Below are 20,942 nucleotides of genomic sequence, written 5' to 3'. Positions count from 1 at the left end.
TAAACTAGCAATTTAATGCACAAAAATTAATAGTAAATATTTTAAGTAATACAAGAGAAAATAATAGTAAACTAGGGCAATCGTACACTGACTGATTCTGCCTCCACTAGTAATCGGTAATTATTATTTGATTTTTTCTAGTTTTCACAAAATACGAGATTATTAATTATTAAGTCTCAATTTATCGTAATAGAGAATAGGCTGAGGGATACTTACCGGGATCGGTTTTTTGAAACATTGTGTTACCCATTACACTTTCTAGTGGGCCTCAGATTTTTTTGAATTTTTTCTACGGGAATCAAAATACTCGTTACATATTCAAAATATACCCCAAAAATTTAAAATCGGTGTCAAAAATCCTTTTCGGCCAATTTTAGGGTTTCAACACGGCACCGACGCCGCTCACGGCAGTGGTTCACTTTGGTCTGGCCGATTTTAGCTGATTTTGGTTGGTTTTATACATACCCCTGTGAAGAAACACGTTAAGAAGCCTCAGTTGGTCAGAAAAATAAAAAAACTGAACCTACCAACTAGGGGAGGGGTCTCCGGGTGCAGCGATTCCACCGGTTCTCCTTCGTGGTTGGGGTTTCTCCTTTAGCTAATCTGAACAGAAAGGGACGATGAACATAATGGTCAAAGAATCGTATGAAATGGAAAATAGGAAGGGGCTCAACGGAGAGATTTTAAGATTTTGGTCGTAGTGGCTCCGTCAGGTTTTGCCCACGATTTCTGGCTCACCCATCATTTTTTTCTCCAATATGACCACAAGGAGATTTAAAATCGAATTTTAAGTGAGAAAGGAAAAATTTGACCTTTTTTGACAGTCGGTGGTGGTTCTGGTGCAGTGACAGTTGGGAGCCGGTCTTCTTCTCTAACGTCGGGTTCTTCTTCTCCAGCAGGGGGGTGGCTGTTAGGGTTAGGTTTCCCTATAAATAGGGGCTTAAATACCCTTTCTTCTTTTATCTGAGTCGTCCGTTTGCGTCGATGTGGAGTGAGGAGGACTGTTCGATAGTTTTTCATTTAGACAGATGGCGTGGGCGAATCCGAGTCATCCATCACGATCTATCTCGTTCGTCTGATCGCGTCTAAAAAAAGAATGCATTTGGGCCATTCACGCACATAGGATGAGATCTGGGTCGTCGGATTGTTAGGCACGTGGATCGCTCATATGGCTTCCCGTGTGGTGCCAATGTCAGGGAGGTTATCACGCGACGTACTCTACTTCGTAAGGGCTACTGATTGGGTTGTCATACGTGGCCAAACTTTTTTTTTTTTGCGTTTTAATTCTATGTTTTAAAATTTTCTTTCAAAAATACCCCCCAAATTCAAAATTTAACCTATTTTTCTTATAATTATTTTTAATTCCGTCCCTAATCTATTTTTTCTCACAATTTCAATAAAATTAAATTTAATATAAATCAATTTAACTATTCATATAATTTTTTTATAATTAAAAAGAAAATTTTGGGCCAATTTTCGGACCCAAGTATTACAGTTCGGGTCTTTGCAACATCGAACCCGAACTAGGTGATTTCCTCTTTCCTCCTTTATTATGAGTTTTCCTATGGGAAGTTGCATTAATGCATGTATATATGCATATTTTAGAAGTCAAAACACTTACACTAATGTGGTGAGCCGGAGAATAGTATGTCGGGTGCCAGAATATGAGTTTCACAAACGTTTGGGAAACCAATTTGCGATTTGTAAGTATCCCATATTCTAAACCTGAGTTTGAGATTTTGAATTCTATGCATGCATATTATTGATTTTTGTTGGTGTGTGTTTGAGTATAGAACAGGTACTAGATTGATACACCAATAAGAACAAAAACTTGGACATTGTCCAGTCAGTGTGAATATGTCAGGATGGAGTTTAGAACATTTTATTTGTAATGAATGGATTTGCATGACTGTGATGTGACATGGCATGAAAAAGAACTAAAAATGCAAAAACTCCGATGAAAACGAAAATGAGTATATTTGACAAAATAAGTGAGCGAAATTAGTGAGAGAAAAATAGATATTATTAATTGAGAAATAACAAAAGAAAAATAATAGTAAACAAAGTATCTTAAGAAAATAATTAAAATAAAAATTAACAAGTTTAATTGAATAAGGGAATCAACTGAAGAGAGTACAGAGTGTAATGACCCTGAAATATATGTGTTATTATGGTAAACCTGCATATGGATAGGCATATGTGAATGTAAGGGTTACCTAGCAAATATATATGTTGTGGCCAATGTCAGATTATGTGCATGTATCCATATGATGGGAAGATATTTTTACATCTCCTCGATGATGATATAAACGACATCATGCAATGAAACCCTAAATGTATTATTCCGAGTGTATATGTGATATATTAAGTATATTTGTAATATTTCGAGTGTATTGTGATATTCAAGTGTAGAAATGATTCGAGTGTAATTGTGATATTCGAGCAAAATGAGTGAAATTTCGGGATAAAAATTAACTGTTAAGAATAAGTAAATTATTTAAATATAAAATTTGTGAAATTAAAAGCATTGTGTAATTGTAATTTTAAATATTATATTTATTACATGTATGCGTATATTTGTATGATGTCTTATTTAGGTATAGAATAACGAGAATATTTACTGAGTTGGTGAAACTCATTATAATGATATTATTAGAGCAGGTGAATCTGGAACAACCGCCGATGGGTAGAGAAGATAATAAATAAGTTCAAGATTAATAGGAGATGGCAAATGAGATATTTTCTCCGGTGGGTTTATTACCCACAGGTTTCAGGATCAATAAGAGAAAATCTTATTAATTTTTATTTTTAATTTGTAATTAATGGTAATACCTTATATATTTGTGAATAAATAATTATCATGTTACAAAAAATTTATATTAATGTTTATTTCTATTGCATATGTAATATTTATTGTTTCTACTAGTTGGAAATGGTGTGTAAATGTCTGACATCGAGGTTAGTTTTGTTACAGTAAATTATTTATTTAAAATTTTTAAACATAAAAAACAGAAATTAATTTTTAATTAACTATAATTTATATATTATATAGTTAATTTTTAAAATTGTAATTGGTGTGTGATAGCGTATATAACAAAGGGGTAAGGGTCCCTAATGGAAATATATATGTATATATATATATATTTTCTTTTTTTTTCAAAAAAAAAAAAAGATATATATATTTGTACTGTCTAAACTTGTAATATCCATGGAGGAGGAGGACAAATGGTGACAACCCCCCACACGTGTGCAGCGTGCGAGCAAGTAAACCTTTTTCTCTTTTTTTTCTTTATGTGAAGAAGAAACTTGATGGGTGCTGTCGTTTTGTTTTTAATCTTCTCTCCTTTTGACCCAAATAGGCAATCTCCTCCTCATTCTGACCGTGGGGAAGTTGACGATCGTATCATCCTCAGCCACCCACCTGCATTTATATTATATAATTAATTAATTAATCAATCATTTTTCTACTTGTCTTTTCACAGTTTTCGTATGTTTAATTCTAAAAAAGCAGTCAAAATTTAGGCTAGTAGACCCAGCTGTTTAAGATATTATAAATACAGTTCAAATTTCTAGTCCTTTTAGATTGATTATTGGAGTTTAGACCCAGCTAATAATTTACATGTGACTCCCAATTAATGGAGGTTATAAACCTAATTAAACAAAAATATACCTAAAGATTTTCATGTTAAAACCCAGAATGTTAGGATTTGTTTTGACCAAACAGCCTGCTACACCATTAGCCGTTGTCGGCAACTCTCATAACTTAATTTCATTAATCAAACATTCCAAGTTCCAACTATTGCAACTGACCCACCAACTTTTTTGTTGTTTTTTTTTTAATTTTCTTCTGAGGATTATCATAATTAAGTGACCCACAAATAATTAAAGAAAGCATAATTGAATTTAAACAAAACCCAGAATGGTTAATGTTTTGTATTTACTTTGGCTCATTTGGTAACTTGAAATTCACATGCTTTTGGGGACCTGAGATGCTTGGGAAAATCCAAAATAATTATAATAAGAATTAGGAAAATTATTAAAAAAAAAAAAACAAGAGTGGAATCTACTTTTGAATGGTTACAACCATATGATAAACAACAAAAGAGACTGAGAAATGTTTAAAATTAATTAATCAGCTCAAAATGGCAGAAAGTTTGGTGTGTTTTGTTATATCATATTGTCTTTGCTCATTGGTTAAACCAAAACCAAATAATAATGATATTTAGTAAAAACAGGAAAAATATTATTAATAAATCTTGAATTTCTCTTTTTGGAGTAATAGGAGAAATATCACATCAGCATATATCTGTCATACAAAATTATCTCTTAATCACCTCTATTATTGAGATGTTAATATTTGATTAACTGAATCAATGATGAGATTTGATTAGTAAGCTGATGTTTTGTTTTAATCATTTTTAGGTGATTGATTAGCAAAATAATTAAGAGAAAGAGAAGGTAATTAATTACCTGAATCTAGTGACAAAATTATGTAGGAAGACGGAAGCCTCCAGCCTGGCCAAGTCAAGACCTGGACATAACCTCTGCCCACCTCCAAAAGGAGTAAAATTACAACTGCTTGTGTCTTTCTCCTGCAAAATTCATTCACGATCAATACATGTGTAAATTTACATGTATATTTATATATATATATATATATATATATACAGTGTTGTTGTTCTTACTTGCCACCTCCATGGATTGAAGTTATAAGGGCAATCGTAGTGAGTGTCATCGAGATGAACCGATCTAAAATAGGCGAAAAAGCACCATCCTTTGGGTATTAAGTAGCCTTTTATCTCAATGTCTTTCATGGCCTTTCTCATCACTCCAATTATAATGTTCCCCATCCTTAGTGTTTCTGTAATCACCTGCTTCATTTGTATATATATATATAAGTTGATGAGCATTGGGTTTTATAAAACAATATATATTTAAGTAGATTACCTTTTGTGTAAAAGGTAAGGATAAGTAATCGTTCCAATTCATTTCCTGCCCAAGCTCAGCTTTCAGTCTTTTCATCTTCATATTTTCCTCCTGTCAAATAATTAAGGATAATCAAGGAATTAATGGCTGATAATTAAAATTTAGAGAGAGGTGAATGTGTAGATTACGTACTGTTAAATGTTGTAAGGCGGCGGGAGAATCAGAGAGGTATTTAATGGCAAGAGTGATGAGAACGGGGACTGAATCCTCTCCTGGAATCATCATATCAATCATATTATCTGCAATTAGATCATCTGAGAATTCTTCATTCATCAAAACATCTACTACATCTTTAATTGCCACGCCGCCTCCAACATTACTATTACCCCTTTTACTTTGGATAATAACTTTTACCAACTTAACCATCTTCTTCTTCGCCTGAAATTTATTAAAAAATTAATTGTCTCTTTCTTCAGCATTATATATATATATATATATAAAGTGAGAAAAAAGGAAATTAACTTGATTAAAACTTGCCTGGAGGGAACGATAAAGTTGAGTTCCAGGTATGTTAATAGGCAAGGACATGAGGCCTGAGATGAACTGTTGGAAGTTTTTCTTCAAAAGTTCCATCTCCTCACCTGGTTCCAGACTAATCAATGCTTTGACTAGCACTTGAAAGGCAAGCTGCAGACAGAAAAAGGATCAATTTTCTTATTCACTTTTCAAATCACTTAAAACAATATGATTCACAAACAATGATTGTGAACCCCATTCTCAACTGGGTTTCTTTCCGCTTTCCACCCAAATCATATTATAACTTAAATAGCAGCCAGAGAATATTAAAAGTTCAAACTTTACATTATTGGTTTTAATTCCTTTTCACTATTCCGTGGGAGAGAGAGGTGTATGTACTGTTGAAGTCAATAGAAGAAGACGAAGAAGAAGAAGACGAAGAAGAAGAAGAAGAAGAAGAAGAAGAAGAAGATAAGTTTAACAGAGTAGGCATCTCTTTTGTTTTGTTTTTCGTCTACCTCTCTCTCTATATGTGTGTGTGTGTGTGTGTGTGTGTGTGTGTGTGTGTGTGTGTGTAAATCGAAAATCTCAACCATATATGAATGAAATTATTAGAAGAAAAATGAATTTGGGATGACTAACATTTTTGGTCTCATCTTGAATGTAAATGGGCTTGTCTGGTGTCCAAGTTTGCATTGATTGATGGAGATATGTGTACATTTGTTTGGTGATTTGAGCTTTGAGATGAGGAGATTTGAAGAAAGCTCCAACGAGGCCATGGATTCTCCTCTGCAAGCTGCCATTGATGAGAAGAATGGAAGATTTACCCATCAACTCGGTGAGTGATTTGGGGTAAGACGGTATAAAAGCCTTTGAATCACTCTGAAGAACTACCCGACTCACTTCTGCATCTGTTGACACGATCATCGGAGCTCCAAATATGTGTGACTTGAACACTTTCCCGTACCTGCAATTTATAGTTATAATTGATCAAACTACCCACCTTTCTTCATTTAAATACATATATATATATATATATAGACACTATAGATGAGTATGTTGATGATGATATGGTTACATGCGGCGGCGCTTATCCACGAAGGTCTCCGGGCGGTCGGAGCAAGCAGAAGAAATGAAGTCGATGGTTTCGCCGACGAGAGGCCACCCGAGGTTGCCCGAGGGAAGGGCGGCTCCATGGCTTGGTGATGATGATGATAGTAATCTCATGCACTTGTAGATGATGGACAAGACTATTGGTGCCATACATATAATCACCAATACATGACTCTCCATCGTAGTAGACATATACTGTCTCTCCTCAGCTTCCGCTTCTCTTGTATGTGTATGTGTGTGTGTTATGTATGTATATAGTACATAGTATATAGTTATGTTGGAAAGCTTCTTTTTTGTGATGAGAATATGATATGCACGGAAGCGCCTACCAGGGAAAGAAAGGGGGAAATCAAGAGAAGCACATGTAATTGCTAATATATTATATAATGTTATGTCTATACAAAAGCAGAAGAACTGTCCATATCAAAGCTGTGGGAGTCACTTACTTCGCTAATTACTATAATCTCCTTAATTTCCTCAATTAATTGCTTCAATTTTTTATTTTATATATTTTCAGCATTTATAATTAATTAACAGTAAATTAATTTTTTTTTTATTTTTTAAGAAAATAAATATTAATATTTTAAAATAAATAATTAAGAAATATAATTATTCTATTATAAAAAAAAAAACTAAAAAAATCAAATAATTTCGAATAAAAAAACTAGATCGGATTAGATCTTTACCTCTTTAGCAAGGGCATATGCATCTTAAGTCATATAAATGTTTAACGTCACTTGCAACAATCCCAACTTCATTTATCTGCAATCTTGTAACTAACATAAAGTAAAAGCCATTTTTACACCATCTTTATCTATAATTCTACTAAAATCTCATTCTCAAGCCATATGCAGATCATATTTTAAAAATACAATCTTACCCACTTCCATATTATTGAGCGTCTAAATCACGTGCACACCACATGCAAGAACTTTACCATCCCAATCTAGTGCAATAACTCTTAAACTTGTCCTTTTATCGTGATGAAATATGTATTTGAATTCAAATTCATATTATCATACAAGTGACTTAACAATATGTTTTGTAACAACTAGATGTATGTCTATAACTTATGCAAATTATTTGCTATCTCTCTCATTCTAAGCTTTTCCTTTGGTAATTTTAAGATCAGATTAATAGGCTCATACTAATAAGACTCAAAACTCATTTATTTTTATACTCTTACAAACCTTGTAGAATTTTCATGATCAATTTTTTGCAGTTATATCGGCTTAATTAAGGTCACTAACAAGCTACTTAATAAATAAAAAGATACTACATACATCAATCCGTAGATGACTAAGCTTCCGTACACCTTTTAATAATTATGAAACATATTTTCTTATCTTCTTCACGTTAGCCACACATAGAACAATACGAGTCAAATTTTATATTTCTGATTCTCAATTTTGTTTGAATATAGAGTATGTCATTATAAAGTTTCCACATCATATGCTTAACTTGTGGAATTATACGAACAGATCAAACTTTATGTCTAAAAATTGAGAAGAAGATCTTGATACAAACATTTACTCATGTAATATTCTAATTGCACCATAAACTTACCATTATTTGAATGCGTTCAAATCTTATATTATAATTTATGTTTTCAATTTTCTTTTGAAAAACCACAAATTAAAACTTCTAAATTATTTCAAATTATAATTAGTACATTAGAAATTATATTAAAATATACTGTACCAACTATTATTAATTTAAACTTTTAAAATAATTAATTTAAGATCATTCAACATATATATTTACTTTTTAAAGTGTAAAAAAAAAAAAAAAAAAAACTGATTCAAAAATACTTTTATTCTCAATATATATACACATAAATACACGATATAATGTATACATGAGATTGTACGCGTACATGCATAGGTTTGCGTAGTACATTTATGGTCGTCTGCTTTATAGAAAAGAATATATATTCATATATATGTATATATGTGTGTGCGTGTGTGTGTGTATGAAAGAGATAATGTAGATAGGCTGGTTAACACATTTATGATCAGTCTGCTATTTTTTTTTTTTTTTGAAATTAATGATAGTGAAGAATGGGAGCATTAATTAGGGTAATCATGATACGTAATACATTGCAGCCGTCCATAAGATACCCACATGTAAATTAGATATATGCAGTCCCATAATTACATGTGTATCTATACGTGAATGGTTCATATAGCATTAGTCGCTCAAATTTCGCAGTATGTATGATATGTCCCAATATAATTGTTATATATATATATATAAGAGTTGAAGAGGTATAGTATAAAATATAGAGAGAAGTCCCCACAAAATGTATGATTGTCTTGTGGCCTCGTGCTTTCATGTGAGACTTCATAAATCTCTCCATATTCTCACCCATAACCTAAAAAAACAAAACACCAAACTACACTCTACATAAACAATTTCCTCTCATCTTTACTTTCCACTCCCATCCTTAATTTCTTATATATGTATATATATGTATAATATGAAGAAGCCACGTGTTGCATGGTGCATCTTCACTTTTAACAAGAAATCAATAAAGAAAAAAGAAAAAAAAAAAGAAATCATCTTATTTTTAATTTGGGGGTAATGGATGTTAATAATTGCCTTTTGATTTAATGGTGTGTAACCATGGAGCTGGTTTTGAGATGGGGGGATATACGTATTGGTCGAAGATGACTTTTTAGAGAGAAGAAATTAATGTAAAGCCAATCTTTTTTAGGCTTCAAAAATTCTCAGTCTTTGACTATTCCTCAAGCTTTTATTTATTCTCCTTAATCTCTCAAACTGCCTAACTCATGAGTAGGTATGTATATATACATATATGCATATGCATATGCACATAGCTCATTTTTTTGTTGAATTATTAGTTTAATCAAATATCATCATTGCATGGGCTGTTCGTGCTATATTTAATTATGAGTTCATTTGTTATATCTTGAAGAATCTAAGAGAATATTTTTGATAATGTTTCTTTAGAGGCAAAAATATAAGATTGGAGATTGGAATATTAAGCTATTTGGTAGTTGTAGTAGGTTTGATTTTGGAACCTTGCATGTTGGAGGAACTCTAAATATGCATATTGAGGGTGTCCACATCCCTTTTGGAAATTGCGCAATGCTTTCATAAATTTGGAGAATATGTTTCGTTTTTCAATTTATATAATTTAAACTATTAGTGAATAACTACTGATAATCTATAATACTTGATTCAGTAAATCAAAAATTTAACTCGTTAATAGATTAATAATGAAATTTATCTCTAATACAGTGAATATATTATGACTCTCAATGCTATTAAAATTGTGATAACAAACTCGGTTGAACAAAATATTCTACTAAAAGTACATAAATGAATAATTATTGTGCGCGGACAATCTTTTGTAGTGGTTTCTTTTAGGAAGAACTTTGATCAAAGATTGGTATGAGAGGTTAAACTGGCAAAAGGATGATCTTAAGCAATAAACTGCAAACAAATAAATGTGGCATCATCTTATGAAATTTCATTGAAAAGCCAGGCCTATTCACATAAGTTAAATCCAGTATCAGCAACAGATAAGTCCAAACATCAGCACAACTAAGCAAATTCATTTCAGGTAGTGCCAGTTTAGTCCAAAGTCTTTTCAACTAGAAAGTAGGGATGACTTCGGCTCGAATGAATTGTTTGAGAATGGCTTTCTCTTCATCAATGCGCTTCTTCTCTTCAGAGTTTTTTGGTTTCACCTTCCTTTTCTCTTCCAACATCCACTTGAAAAGTTCTCGTTGTTGGTTCTCTGGAATAGGTTTGTGCAACTTCACAGGCTTTAAACTTGATGATGGTGGCGAAGGCTTCTCAGTGACTGGATTGCTTATATCAGTTGAAGTCGTGGCTGCAGGAACACTATCTTCCTCTACTGTGCTTCCATCATTTTTTCTAGTTCTCATGAATAGGTAAGCTATAGACATTACAAAATCAGCGAATCAGCAAATAGTGGCTCCTGGAGACTATTAAGCAAAACAATTCAAAACCTTGAAGATAAACCCACTCATTACTTTTTTAACAATAGAAAAACAGAAACTAAGAAAAGCATCCGGTGCATGACAAGGGAAAAGGGTATCAAAAGTCCCAGGGGTGGACCACAAAACAAAACGTGGTTCTGCCAGACAAGATAAACAATGAAATGTTAGCAGACCAAGGTAGAATGTGAAAAAGGCACCCTTGCCAGCAATAATAATTACTCACCAATCAAATGTGTTTATCAACCATAATACGACTCATAAAAATGCCCCTTTAGCAACTGCTGACTCTATTCTATCCAAAAGATAATTACGAAGACCACTCTACAAGTAAAAGCTAGATGTTGGACCACGGTGCAGAATATGTTTCTTTCAGACGAGATGAATGCTTTGAAATGTTGACAAAAAAGATTTATTTTTATAAAAGCATTATTATCGATGATGATGACCACTATCAGTAACTACCGTAGCATGATGCTGAAAAGATAAACAAAATGTTGTCAAAGATGGCATAAGTGGAAAAGTAACTTAACAGCATTTTACTGCATCTAAAAGCAATCAGAATGAAGTTCTGAACATTCTAAAAGTACACCTTTAAGATAATCTTGTTATTTTCTCGTAAGTATTGACTACAATTTTTATCTTATTACAGAGGCCAACCATTAGCATTGAAGTCGCGAACCAATCCGTAAAGCTACCTACTGCAGTGTCTAAAAATGATATTCAAGGAAACATAAAATTTATGTTCATTCAATTTAAATGCACATAAACATTTGTTTCTCAGTTACATCATCATCATCAGTACATTTACACGGAGAGAATCATTGCCAGTAACAATCTCAACCACTCCAGTAACAAAAACAACAAAAAAACTGGAAGATAATACTGAACAAGACCAGATAAATATTGAGAACACTTAATGGGTTCTCATGGACAATTAGGGTACAAAGTCACAACAAAAGAATGTTTTTTAGATTTTTTTTAGAAATATTATCTTTTCAAAAGAAAGAATTGCCAATCAGAAGATAATCAGCTCCAGCAACCATGTAAAACACTTCAAAACCTCCAAGAGAAACCCATTCAACCTTTTTTAATATATAAGCCATTCTTAATTTTAACCACAGAAAAAGAAGAAATTTAAGAAACAGAGCACATGAGAAAGACAGGTGAATGAAAGATGTAAAAGTTTAAAATGCGTGGACCACAAAATAAAATGCATTTCTGCCAGACGAGATGTAGTAATAAAATGTTAAGACACCTAGATGCAAAGTTAAACAATAGCTTTTAATTAGTAATAATTAAGTTACAAATAAAAATTTTTGGAGAACAATAAAATATAGAAATCAACATGTGTCTGTAAGTCACACAATAGCTAACATAGAAGTGCTTCATCAGCAGATGCTTACTCTCTACTTAAAATAATACAAGAACCCGACAAAATAAAAGCTAGACGGGTATTTTATTTTACAACCACAATAAAATTTCAGAATTCTTATACATTGTCGTTAAGGCATCGCAGGAAGTGATGACTTATCACTATGATAAGTATCATCAGATAATGTGGAAAAGATAGATATTTGTATCAACAAAAGCATCACAACGAGAAAGATGCTTTACCATAACTACTCTTCTTACTGTATCTAAAGGAAATCAGAATTAACGTTCTAAATTTGAGCAGTCCCAGTTGTCCCCTGTTGTTTTATCAATTAACCAATGATTACTATGGTTTTACCTTATCACCCAACTACTATTACCAGACAAGAGCGAGTAATCAACCAAGTTGGTTGATAAGAGAAAGACAAATGAAAGCTTTTACCATTGATTATCATTTCATGTTCTCATGAACTGAGGAATAATTATTGTATAGCATTTGGTATGATATTGCCTAACTATATATTTATGAAAACATAAACCAATTCTTGAAAATGTTGGAGCATGAATGATAAAGTTGAATATTCTCTTATCAGTTTAAATTTTTAGGATAATTAATCATTGGACCAACTATTTAAGATGAAATTAAAGAAAATATACTATTTTCAAACCACAAAAATCTTGGACCCTCCTTTTATTTGCCCGTTTGTTGCCCAAAGTTGTGGCATCAAGAAAAATCCGTTGATGTGATTGGCTCGCGTGCATCTGAGTTTGCATTCACATACAAAACTCATCATCTTGCTTGTATATATACTGATGCTTTTTAGTATAAGTAAAAAAGTTAGATAATTTCCCATCAATTTAAGTCCATGAATTTGCATGAATTCAGGTACAATTCATGAATTTTATCTCATTTACTGTTTAATGCCTAAAGGATCATGAGAAGAAGTTGAAAGGTTAGGTGTAGGTCTTGCACTAAATAAAGATAAAACTGGTATACAGATTTTATAATCAGCATTGGAGGAGATAATGAGAGAAAAATTATTCGAAACGAATCAATGCCACAATAATCAATGTCGGAGATTCTCAACCATTTTAGCCACCAAGATAAATGTTGAACAAAGATTGATAATAGATGGACAAATTACAGAGTTTGCTTCCTGAATATAATTTTTCCACCTTACTTAAGAAAGTCTTTTTCTACTTTGCGAGTCTTCTTTCAACCCTAGTAGTCACCAGCGGATCCCAAATGGTTTTATCTTTATATTTAGCCACTAGTGGAATACCAAGACACCATATTGGACCCCAGAATTCTGGCAAAATATTTAAATTTAAGATCTTCCCCTATGGTTGCCAATTTTGCCTTGGCTAAATTTAACTTCAATACTGACACCGCTTAAAAGCAAAGAAGAATAGACCTAATAGAAAATAGAGTGTGCTTATCAGGCTTCTAAAACAAAAGAGAATCATCGGTGGAAAATAGATGTGGTACCTTCACTCTGCTCTCTTCTTCGCCCATGCAAATCCCTTGGAATAGACTTAGCTCCTTAGCTTTGATGATCAGCTTGTTGAGTCAGTCCATAACAATAATAAGTAGCAAAAAATCATGTACGTGGGCGGTAACCCCTTGGTATCATTGATTCTTTCATATATTTTCACAGTTTTACTTTCAAAAAGAAAAAAGAAGAGTGCCAAAGAGGAGTGAGGACTCCTCACATTATTGATTTTAGGAAAAAAATTAAATAATTTTATTTCTCACTCTTTAGGTTATGACACCTGAGATATTTATATAATTTTTAACCTACTAATTATGAAATAACTATTTTAATAAAATTTTAATTATATGAGATTATTATTTTAATAGAATTCTAATTACATCATCTTAACTAATTAAATAATAAATTAAAATAATTAAATAATAAAATATACTACTTAACACCTTCCTTAAATTGGTGTAGAAATATCACACATGCTCAATTTGCAGACCAAGTTGTAAACTGAAACCAAATCTGTCAGGCAAAAACTTAGTTCGACTCGACACAAAACGGCTCAACCCGAACTCAAAAGAGCTCGACTCGGCTCTAAACAGCTCGGTCCGGCTTAAACAACTCGGTCTGGCTCTAAATGGCTCGACTTGTCTCTAAACGGCTCGACTCATCTCTAAACGGCTAGGACTTGGCTCTAAAACAGTTCGGGCTCCACCAGAGTATCTCATGAGCTCTGACATACCGCCACGGGCCGACGAACAACCAATCATCAGACAATCATGTGCCACCACGCACCATCGTCGAAACTACAACGCGCCACCATCGAAAACATCACCCTGCGCAACCACCAGAGTCTCACGCGCATCAACCGGACCGCCATGCACCGCCCACGAGCCTCCGTCAGAATTGCCACGCGCTGCGGCCAGAAATCGCCGAAACGCTACAGAAAACGTCGGCAGTTCCAAATCCAGCACGGATCTGGTGAGATCGGGCCGAAAACCGCGCAGAATCGCCCCTAATCAAGCTTCTCGCAATTTGGTTGCCGCTGCGCTGATTCATCTTCTCCGACGCACATTCTTTCTCTTCGGCTTTGGTTTAGTGCGCAGACCCGGCGTTCCTTCTCTCCCAGCCATAGTGCCGAGCACCAGCAGCTCTTTTCAAGTAGATACAGATCCAGCCTGCTTCTCTGCTACGCAGATCTGCTTCTCCGATCACCCACTGCCACTCCGCTTCTATCATAGTAGGTCCACGCATAGACAGAGAAGGTCGACCCGTACGTGATTCGTCTTCTCCAGGTTCACACGGTCGCACCAGGCTGGTCGCCACTCATGCCCGATTTGGTCTGATTCACTGCCAGCTGTATTTTCCTCTCTCTCTGATATGATTTGTGATGAGGCTCTGACATTATTTAGAGTGGTGATAAAGGTAGATTGGATAAATAGGTACTAACCCAGCCTATTGTGCTGTTTTTAAGGTTTGAAAGAGACCCTGAAATTAAAACCCTAAAATAATTTTATTTAGTTATGATATCATGTTGATTTTAGGAGAAAAATTAAATAATTTTATTTCTCACCCTTTAAGTTATTACATCTAGGGTGTTTATAAAATCTTTATCCTATTAATTAGGAAATAATTATTTTAGTAGAATTTCAATTACATAAAATTACTATTCTATTAGAATTCTAATAACACCATCTTAACTAATTAAATAATAAACTAAAATAATAAAATATGCTACTCAACACACATAAAGCTCTTGAAAGCTTTAAAGAATTCGTATTGAACACTCAATTAACTAAGACTGCAAACGGTGCAAAAGAGATGCAAGTTTTAGTCCGGGAGCACCATTGCTCACCAAAACATGTTCTCTTCATAAGTAAAGTAGGAACGCCCATGAAACATGGTCTTACGCCTTCTTCCTGTCCAATTTACATATTAAAACTTTAGTTCCTTTCCTGATCATATAATCAACAACCTCTTTTAGCTTCTAGAGAAGCATCTAGAATATGTAGGCATTCCACAAAGGCATCATGTGTCTCCCCCTCCACCTCTCCACCATCCTCCCTAGTATTCTAGCAAGGATCTAGGCAATCACCTTGTAAACACATCAAATCAGACTAATAGGTCCAAAGTACTTTAGATTTGAAGCATTTTTATTCTTGAGAATAAGCACCAGAAGAGTAGAATAATGCTAGAGGCAAGAACCACACTAGAGTAACATCCACTTCAATAAAAAAATAGGCAGATGCTAGGTTTTCCTTAAAATTTTGCCAACACTTGTACCACTTATACACAACTTGTATTGTCCTTATCTATGGGATGCAAGTAATCACAAACGGGAGAGATATTTAGTTTGGATTATCTATGCCATTAAGAATTAAAACTACTTTACAACATATAGTTGGGAATTCATTAGGGATAACCAGCACATTCCACTTTCATTAACAGCAAATCTTATAATGTTTACAAGCTATGGGTACAATGCAACTTAGAGCAAATCTTATAACGTTCAGGTGCAGTAAAAGATGTGTCTCTGACAAAAATAAACATGCTACCAGAAGACTACTGAAGTATGGACAGTATGACTGACCAAGAAAGAAGCTACGTTCCCTTGGAAGCAGATTTAGAAGGGGAAAGCCACTTCTGAGTTGCCTTCTCTGCTCAGGAATTTAATTGGGAAAATTTTTTCCTCTATAGAATTTAGAAAAGGAGGGAGACTCTCTGTGAATGGTTTTTATCTTTATAAGGATGCTGAAGAGTCCCAAAGCCAACTTTTATGTGCCCATGGCACATGCTCTATTATGTTCCCTAGTTAAGGATCGAGTCACCGAGTGATTAACAACAGAGTCATTTTCTAACAAATGGTTAACACTCTTATTCTTATTGCGATAGTGATCTATTTTGTGAAAATATATTACAACTCATCAAATGAAATTGCTAAACTTGGATCTCGTTAGAGAGAGCTTTAATCTCGTAATTTAAAATAATATTTTGATTTATTTTTATTGATAGTAAATATACCCATTTATATAGAGATTATAATTCTTATTCCAAAATCTTAATTTAATTAAGAATCTAAATCTAAATCTAATTAAAAATACCCTATTAAAATATTAGAAATCCTATATTATTCAGGAATCCAATATTAAAGGGAAATCATATATTATTTACGAATCTAATATTGATTAGGATTCCATATTTACTATTTAAGAATTTAATACTAATTAGAATTTCATATTTAATTGAACTTTGACATCCTATTTAGCCCTTATAAATTTATCTATAAAATTACTTTTGCTACTCCTCAAGTTTGTTCTCAAACTAGAAATGTGGATATAGGTGATTTATTGGTCTTTTCTTGTTGCTCAAGATTAATGTTGCGTTCAATCTTGACTTAAAACAACTGTTTACATTGGCCACCTGAAACAAATGGCTCATCACATTTATAACACAACCCATTCAGTCTTCTTATTTTAGGTCATCTCTGTACTTATTAGTTTTTTTATAGATAGAGAGAAAATATTAACAGATTGTGTCGTGACATTGTTCCCCTATAGAGCCAATGTTTTCCGAACTAAATTATTAGATTTGGTCACGGACTGAGAAATGTCACTATAATTGAGTTCATTCATATCTCACAACTGTTATTTTCTTTCAAAACCTCTGTTCATGCTCATTACGTGCATAAGAGTGGTGGGCGATTACATCTCGATCTCTAAACAGAGAGAATCAATATGTCCTGCTATCAACAAATTGACTTGTTGATCACGGCGTACCATACAAGCTCGGGTCAATAGCCTTTGAAACTACCGTTGATACTCCTCAACCAAACCTGTTTGGTTAAGGTTGACTAATTTGCCCAATGGGTTTCTCTGCAGAGGCGGTCCAAACCATATGGTGCAATACTCCACGAATGTTTCTCATGCCTTGTCCGGCTCTTCCTGTTGTACCTTATAGTACCAAAGTTGAGTTTTTCCTAACATGTGAAAAGTTGTTAGACTAATCTTGTCGGAGACAACAGTCCATTGATTAGTAAAGAATTGTTCGTATCGATGGAAGCAAATCAAAAGATCTTCCGTACTATCACAGGTGGAGAAATCCGATTCGGTGTAGCGTGGGATAATTCCTTTGTTTCCCAACTTTGTGTTTGTAGTGCGCGATTTCGGTCGGTTGTCAACGTGACTGGATTGGATTGTGTGGCTATTGTCGGCTTCTGTTCCGCCCTCTAAATCTTTATCGTGTAACTGAGTGGCTATATGAAGAAGAATCTCCATCTATTGAGATAGTTGCTGCAACTTAGCATCCATTCAGAACTCTGATTCAGCTACCAGATTTTTCAATTCCTCACGCAATCCTTCTTCATCCATGGTGTCTAGTTTTGATACCAAATTGTTATGATCCCTGATTAAGAATCGAGTCACCGACCAATTAACAACAAAGTCATTTTCTAACAAATGGTTAACATCTTTATTCTTTTTGCAAGAGCGATCTATTTTGTGAAAATAAATTACAGTTCATTAAATAAAACTACTACCTTGGATCTCGTTAGAGAAAACTTCAATCTCGTAATTTAAAATAATAGTTTATCTTATCTTTATTAATTGCAAGCATACCTTTATAGAGATTACAATTCTTATTTAGAAATATTAATTTAATTAGGAATTTAAATCTAATTAGGAATACTTTACTAAAATATTAGAAATCCTATATTATTAAAAATCCAATATTAATAGGAAATCATATATTATTTATGAATCTAATATTGATTAGAATTCCATTTTTACTATTTAAGAATCCAATACTAATTAAAATTTCATATTTAATTGGACGTCAACATCCTATTTAAGCCTAATAAATCCATGCATAACACGCTCTCTGTCAAAACCACTATTGGCCTCACGGTTTGGGAATTCATTGTGCTGAATTTTGGCTTAGAATGGGATATTTGCTTTTATCTATCTCCTGGATTGTTTGGAGTGGGAAGAACATAAGGTTTTTAAGACGCCTTTATCACTTCCACAGAAGTATATACCTTTGTTTTCAAGCCCTTAATTTTTTTTTAAATGGAAGTATGAAAAATATAATTCACAAAAGTACCAAAGGGGCTCCACCCATATAGAAAATTTACAGTTTTCAAGCCTTATTATTTGCTCACGACTCACCATCCCTCCAAATTGGAGGATTACAAAAGACCTTATAGAAGCTTTCTTCAATACCTTATTATAAATAATTTTCAATATATGAGTGGCATCCCCTTAGCCCCATGTGAACAAAACTCCTCTTTTTTACTTTTAAAGAAAGATATAGGAAAAATGCTATATCAGACACAAAGTTCTGAAGCATAGAAGATATAAGATATTACTTAAACTTAGCTTTTTTTGTCATGTCGCAAAACTGTTGTCTCAATATCTAACTATCAATTCATGCTACTTAGACAATCATATTCCAAACAACACCATTAGTTAACAAGAATAAGGAAGAAAACCAGTCTACTATATAAGTGAGAGTTTTAGAATTAATCACTTGATACAACTTTTTTGCTGCTTTTTTTCCCTTCTTTGACTCGAACTCCGGTCTATGACCAAGTTGAAAAATTCACTCACCATCATATTAAGACGGATCATAGCGTACCGTAATAAAGAAGAGCTAGAGCTTATAAGCTCTATGAATTTTAAACTGTTTACTTAAAAATATACTTTTTTGATATTATTTAATCTAATAAGAATTGAAGAAATCAATAAAAATTATTAAAACTTGAATCAACAACCTTTCATGATATCGCTTAATTCAACAAGAATCGAAGAAATCAATAAAAATATCTAAAACTTGAATTATTCAAGTTTGAAGAAGATATTGTCTTTCAGTTGGTTAACTAGCTTATTTTTGAGCGCTTGCAAGCTTTCTAAAAGAATTCTACCCCACCCACTTCATGGTTATCTTAAGAAAAAGATAGATCGAACATCTATCTACCTACATAAGTCAATTTTCAATTTTGGCATATTGGCATCCTATAACATATCATGCCCATCACTCATTTGCCAGTTCAGAAATTTTCAGTTTCGCGATGGACAAGTAGAAGCAACCATCATCGAGATCACACAATTTAGTCAAGCAAGCACCAGCAACTTGATGCCTAGTAAATTTTCTAACCCAAAGAACTAGTCTGACACTTATCCTATAATTGAAGAGGAAGCCCGTTGAACAGATTCAGCCCTCACAAAGTCGATAATCAATCATGAAAAGAACACGAAACATGAGAGCGATCATCAATCAGGTCAATAAATAGATTCTTAACCTCTAACACCTTGAACCTTCAAAACGTTTCTCGAAATTATAAATAAAAATTCCTGAATCAATTCAATTGAGAGAATACCCAATATTCAAGAAATACACTTAGGAAACATACAGAGACAACTCGAGCTAGATTCTACCGAGCTCCAAATCATATCACTCGCATGCTGTCAGATAAATGTACTCAGAGTCACATAGTCTGTAGATGAAGGAAAGGAACAAATACCTCCAACAGCAAGATTAACAGTCAAGAGAAGAGGCCAGAGAAACTTGTAACGGCGAGCAAAGGACTCTTTCGGGGGCTGAGGTGGTGGCGGAGGAGCAGACTGCGATCCCATTGCGTACGACGCCGCAGCAGCCGATGCAGATGATGAGGATGATGGTGTTGATGATGATGGGGGGGTGAAATCCTTTCCTTTGTGCTGTTCCTGAAATTGCTTCAATCGAACTGTCGCTAAAACATTAAAGAAACCGAAATCTAAGACCCCAAAAATACACAAAATATACTCAGAAAACGAAGAAATACTTTTGTGGGTGGCTAAGAAAATGATGTTTCTACTTCCTTGTACTTTAAAAACAGCAAATTATTGAACTTTGGAAGTAAGAGAGAAAAAAATCATGGAAATGAAGTGTTTTGAGGTTTTACCCTTCTTGGGTTTATTGGTGTAGAGCTTTGGAGCTTCGCTCATTGTTTGTTGTAATTCAGATTTTTGTCTAAGCCTACTTTTGAAAGGCCAATTCCCCGCTGCCACTGTATAAAAAAACTATTACTTGCCCAAACTCCACAGCAAAATTCCCTTTTAACTTGGAATCTTTTGAAACTGTTGGGTAGATTTTGATTTTGATTTTGATTTTGATTTTGATTTTCATAGTTCCTGGCCACCGCAGAACAAACTAGTTTATCCTTATTCTGTCATTTTTTTAGTACTATGATTATTATTGATTTTATTTTTTGAAGTAAATTTTACGTTTAATGTCTGACCCGGTGCTTGGATAAACATTAGTAGAAAAAAAAAAGAAGGAAATAAAAAGTTAGTTTCTAAAAAGCTATAAAAAAAATTCTTATCCAGATAAGCAAAAATTAAAAATAAAGAAACGAAAGAAAATTACTACTAGTAAAAATTTTTAATGTGAAAGATGGTCTAAAAGAAAATTTTTTCAAAGTGTAAATCATATAGTTATTTTTAGATTGTAAGATAAATCAGAGAAGATTGCATGATTAGCCTCGTTGGATATAATTTGAAGAATG

At 33.4% G+C, this 20,942-nt stretch overlaps 2 protein-coding genes across 4 annotated transcripts; both read right to left on the bottom strand.

Annotated features, from left to right (window-relative positions):
* Nucleotides 1-3,015: 3,015 nt before the first annotated feature.
* Nucleotides 3,016-6,860, bottom strand: CYP90D1 (cytochrome P450, family 90, subfamily D, polypeptide 1). 2 transcript variants are annotated; one of them, XM_088218220.1, is made up of 8 exons: nucleotides 6,521-6,860; nucleotides 6,085-6,409; nucleotides 5,464-5,613; nucleotides 5,119-5,364; nucleotides 4,948-5,037; nucleotides 4,686-4,874; nucleotides 4,471-4,592; nucleotides 3,016-3,421 (listed from the first exon to the last, which is right to left on the bottom strand). In XM_088218220.1, the coding sequence occupies exons 1-8, from the start codon at nucleotides 6,745-6,747 to the stop codon at nucleotides 3,331-3,333; spliced, it is 1,440 nt and encodes a 479-aa protein (XP_088074346.1). In that variant the 5' UTR covers nucleotides 6,748-6,860; the 3' UTR covers nucleotides 3,016-3,330. The 2 variants fall into 2 exon arrangements, with proteins under 2 accessions (XP_088074346.1, XP_021902966.2); XM_022047274.2 differs by having other exon boundaries at nucleotides 4,686-4,871.
* Nucleotides 6,861-10,029: 3,169 nt separating this feature from the next.
* LOC110818358 (WAS/WASL-interacting family protein) lies at nucleotides 10,030-20,532 on the bottom strand. 2 transcript variants are annotated; one of them, XM_022047207.2, is made up of 3 exons: nucleotides 20,340-20,532; nucleotides 19,920-20,141; nucleotides 10,030-10,483 (listed from the first exon to the last, which is right to left on the bottom strand). In XM_022047207.2, the coding sequence occupies exons 1-3, from the start codon at nucleotides 20,380-20,382 to the stop codon at nucleotides 10,176-10,178; spliced, it is 573 nt and encodes a 190-aa protein (XP_021902899.1). In that variant the 5' UTR covers nucleotides 20,383-20,532; the 3' UTR covers nucleotides 10,030-10,175. The 2 variants fall into 2 exon arrangements, with proteins under 2 accessions (XP_021902899.1, XP_021902898.1); XM_022047206.2 differs by having other exon boundaries at nucleotides 19,920-20,147; nucleotides 20,340-20,531.
* Between the last annotated feature and the right edge of the window lie 410 nt (nucleotides 20,533-20,942).

Source organism: Carica papaya, chromosome 4 (genome assembly GCF_054855325.1).
Source record: "Carica papaya isolate Zhongbai chromosome 4, ASM5485532v1, whole genome shotgun sequence".
In the NCBI taxonomy this organism is placed as follows: Eukaryota; Viridiplantae; Streptophyta; class Magnoliopsida; order Brassicales; family Caricaceae; genus Carica; species Carica papaya.
The sequence above is the reverse complement of the archived record's forward strand: the minus strand, read 5'-3'. Positions and strand labels throughout refer to the sequence as shown.

What these genes read in the sequence shown, in the direction of transcription:
- LOC110818358 (XM_022047206.2), bottom strand. Translation starts at nt 20,382, where the DNA reads ATGAGCGAAGCTCCAAAGCTCTACACCAATAAACCCAAGAAGG. An exon ending in CACCAATAAACCCAAGAAGG is followed by an intron (nt 20,148 to 20,339) that starts GTAAAACCTCAA and finishes TTAATGTTTTAG; the next exon opens with CGACAGTTCGATTGAAGCAA. An exon ending in TGTTAATCTTGCTGTTGGAG is followed by an intron (nt 10,484 to 19,919) that starts GTATTTGTTCCT and finishes TAATGTCTATAG; the next exon opens with CTTACCTATTCATGAGAACT.
- CYP90D1 (XM_088218220.1), bottom strand. Translation starts at nt 6,747, where the DNA reads ATGTCTACTACGATGGAGAGTCATGTATTGGTGATTATATGTATGGCA. An exon ending in AACTTTATCGTTCCCTCCAG is followed by an intron (nt 5,365 to 5,463) that starts GCAAGTTTTAAT and finishes AATAAATTTCAG; the next exon opens with GCGAAGAAGAAGATGGTTAA. An exon ending in AATTTTGTCACTAGATTCAG is followed by an intron (nt 3,422 to 4,470) that starts GTAATTAATTAC and finishes ATATAAATGCAG; the next exon opens with GTGGGTGGCTGAGGATGATA.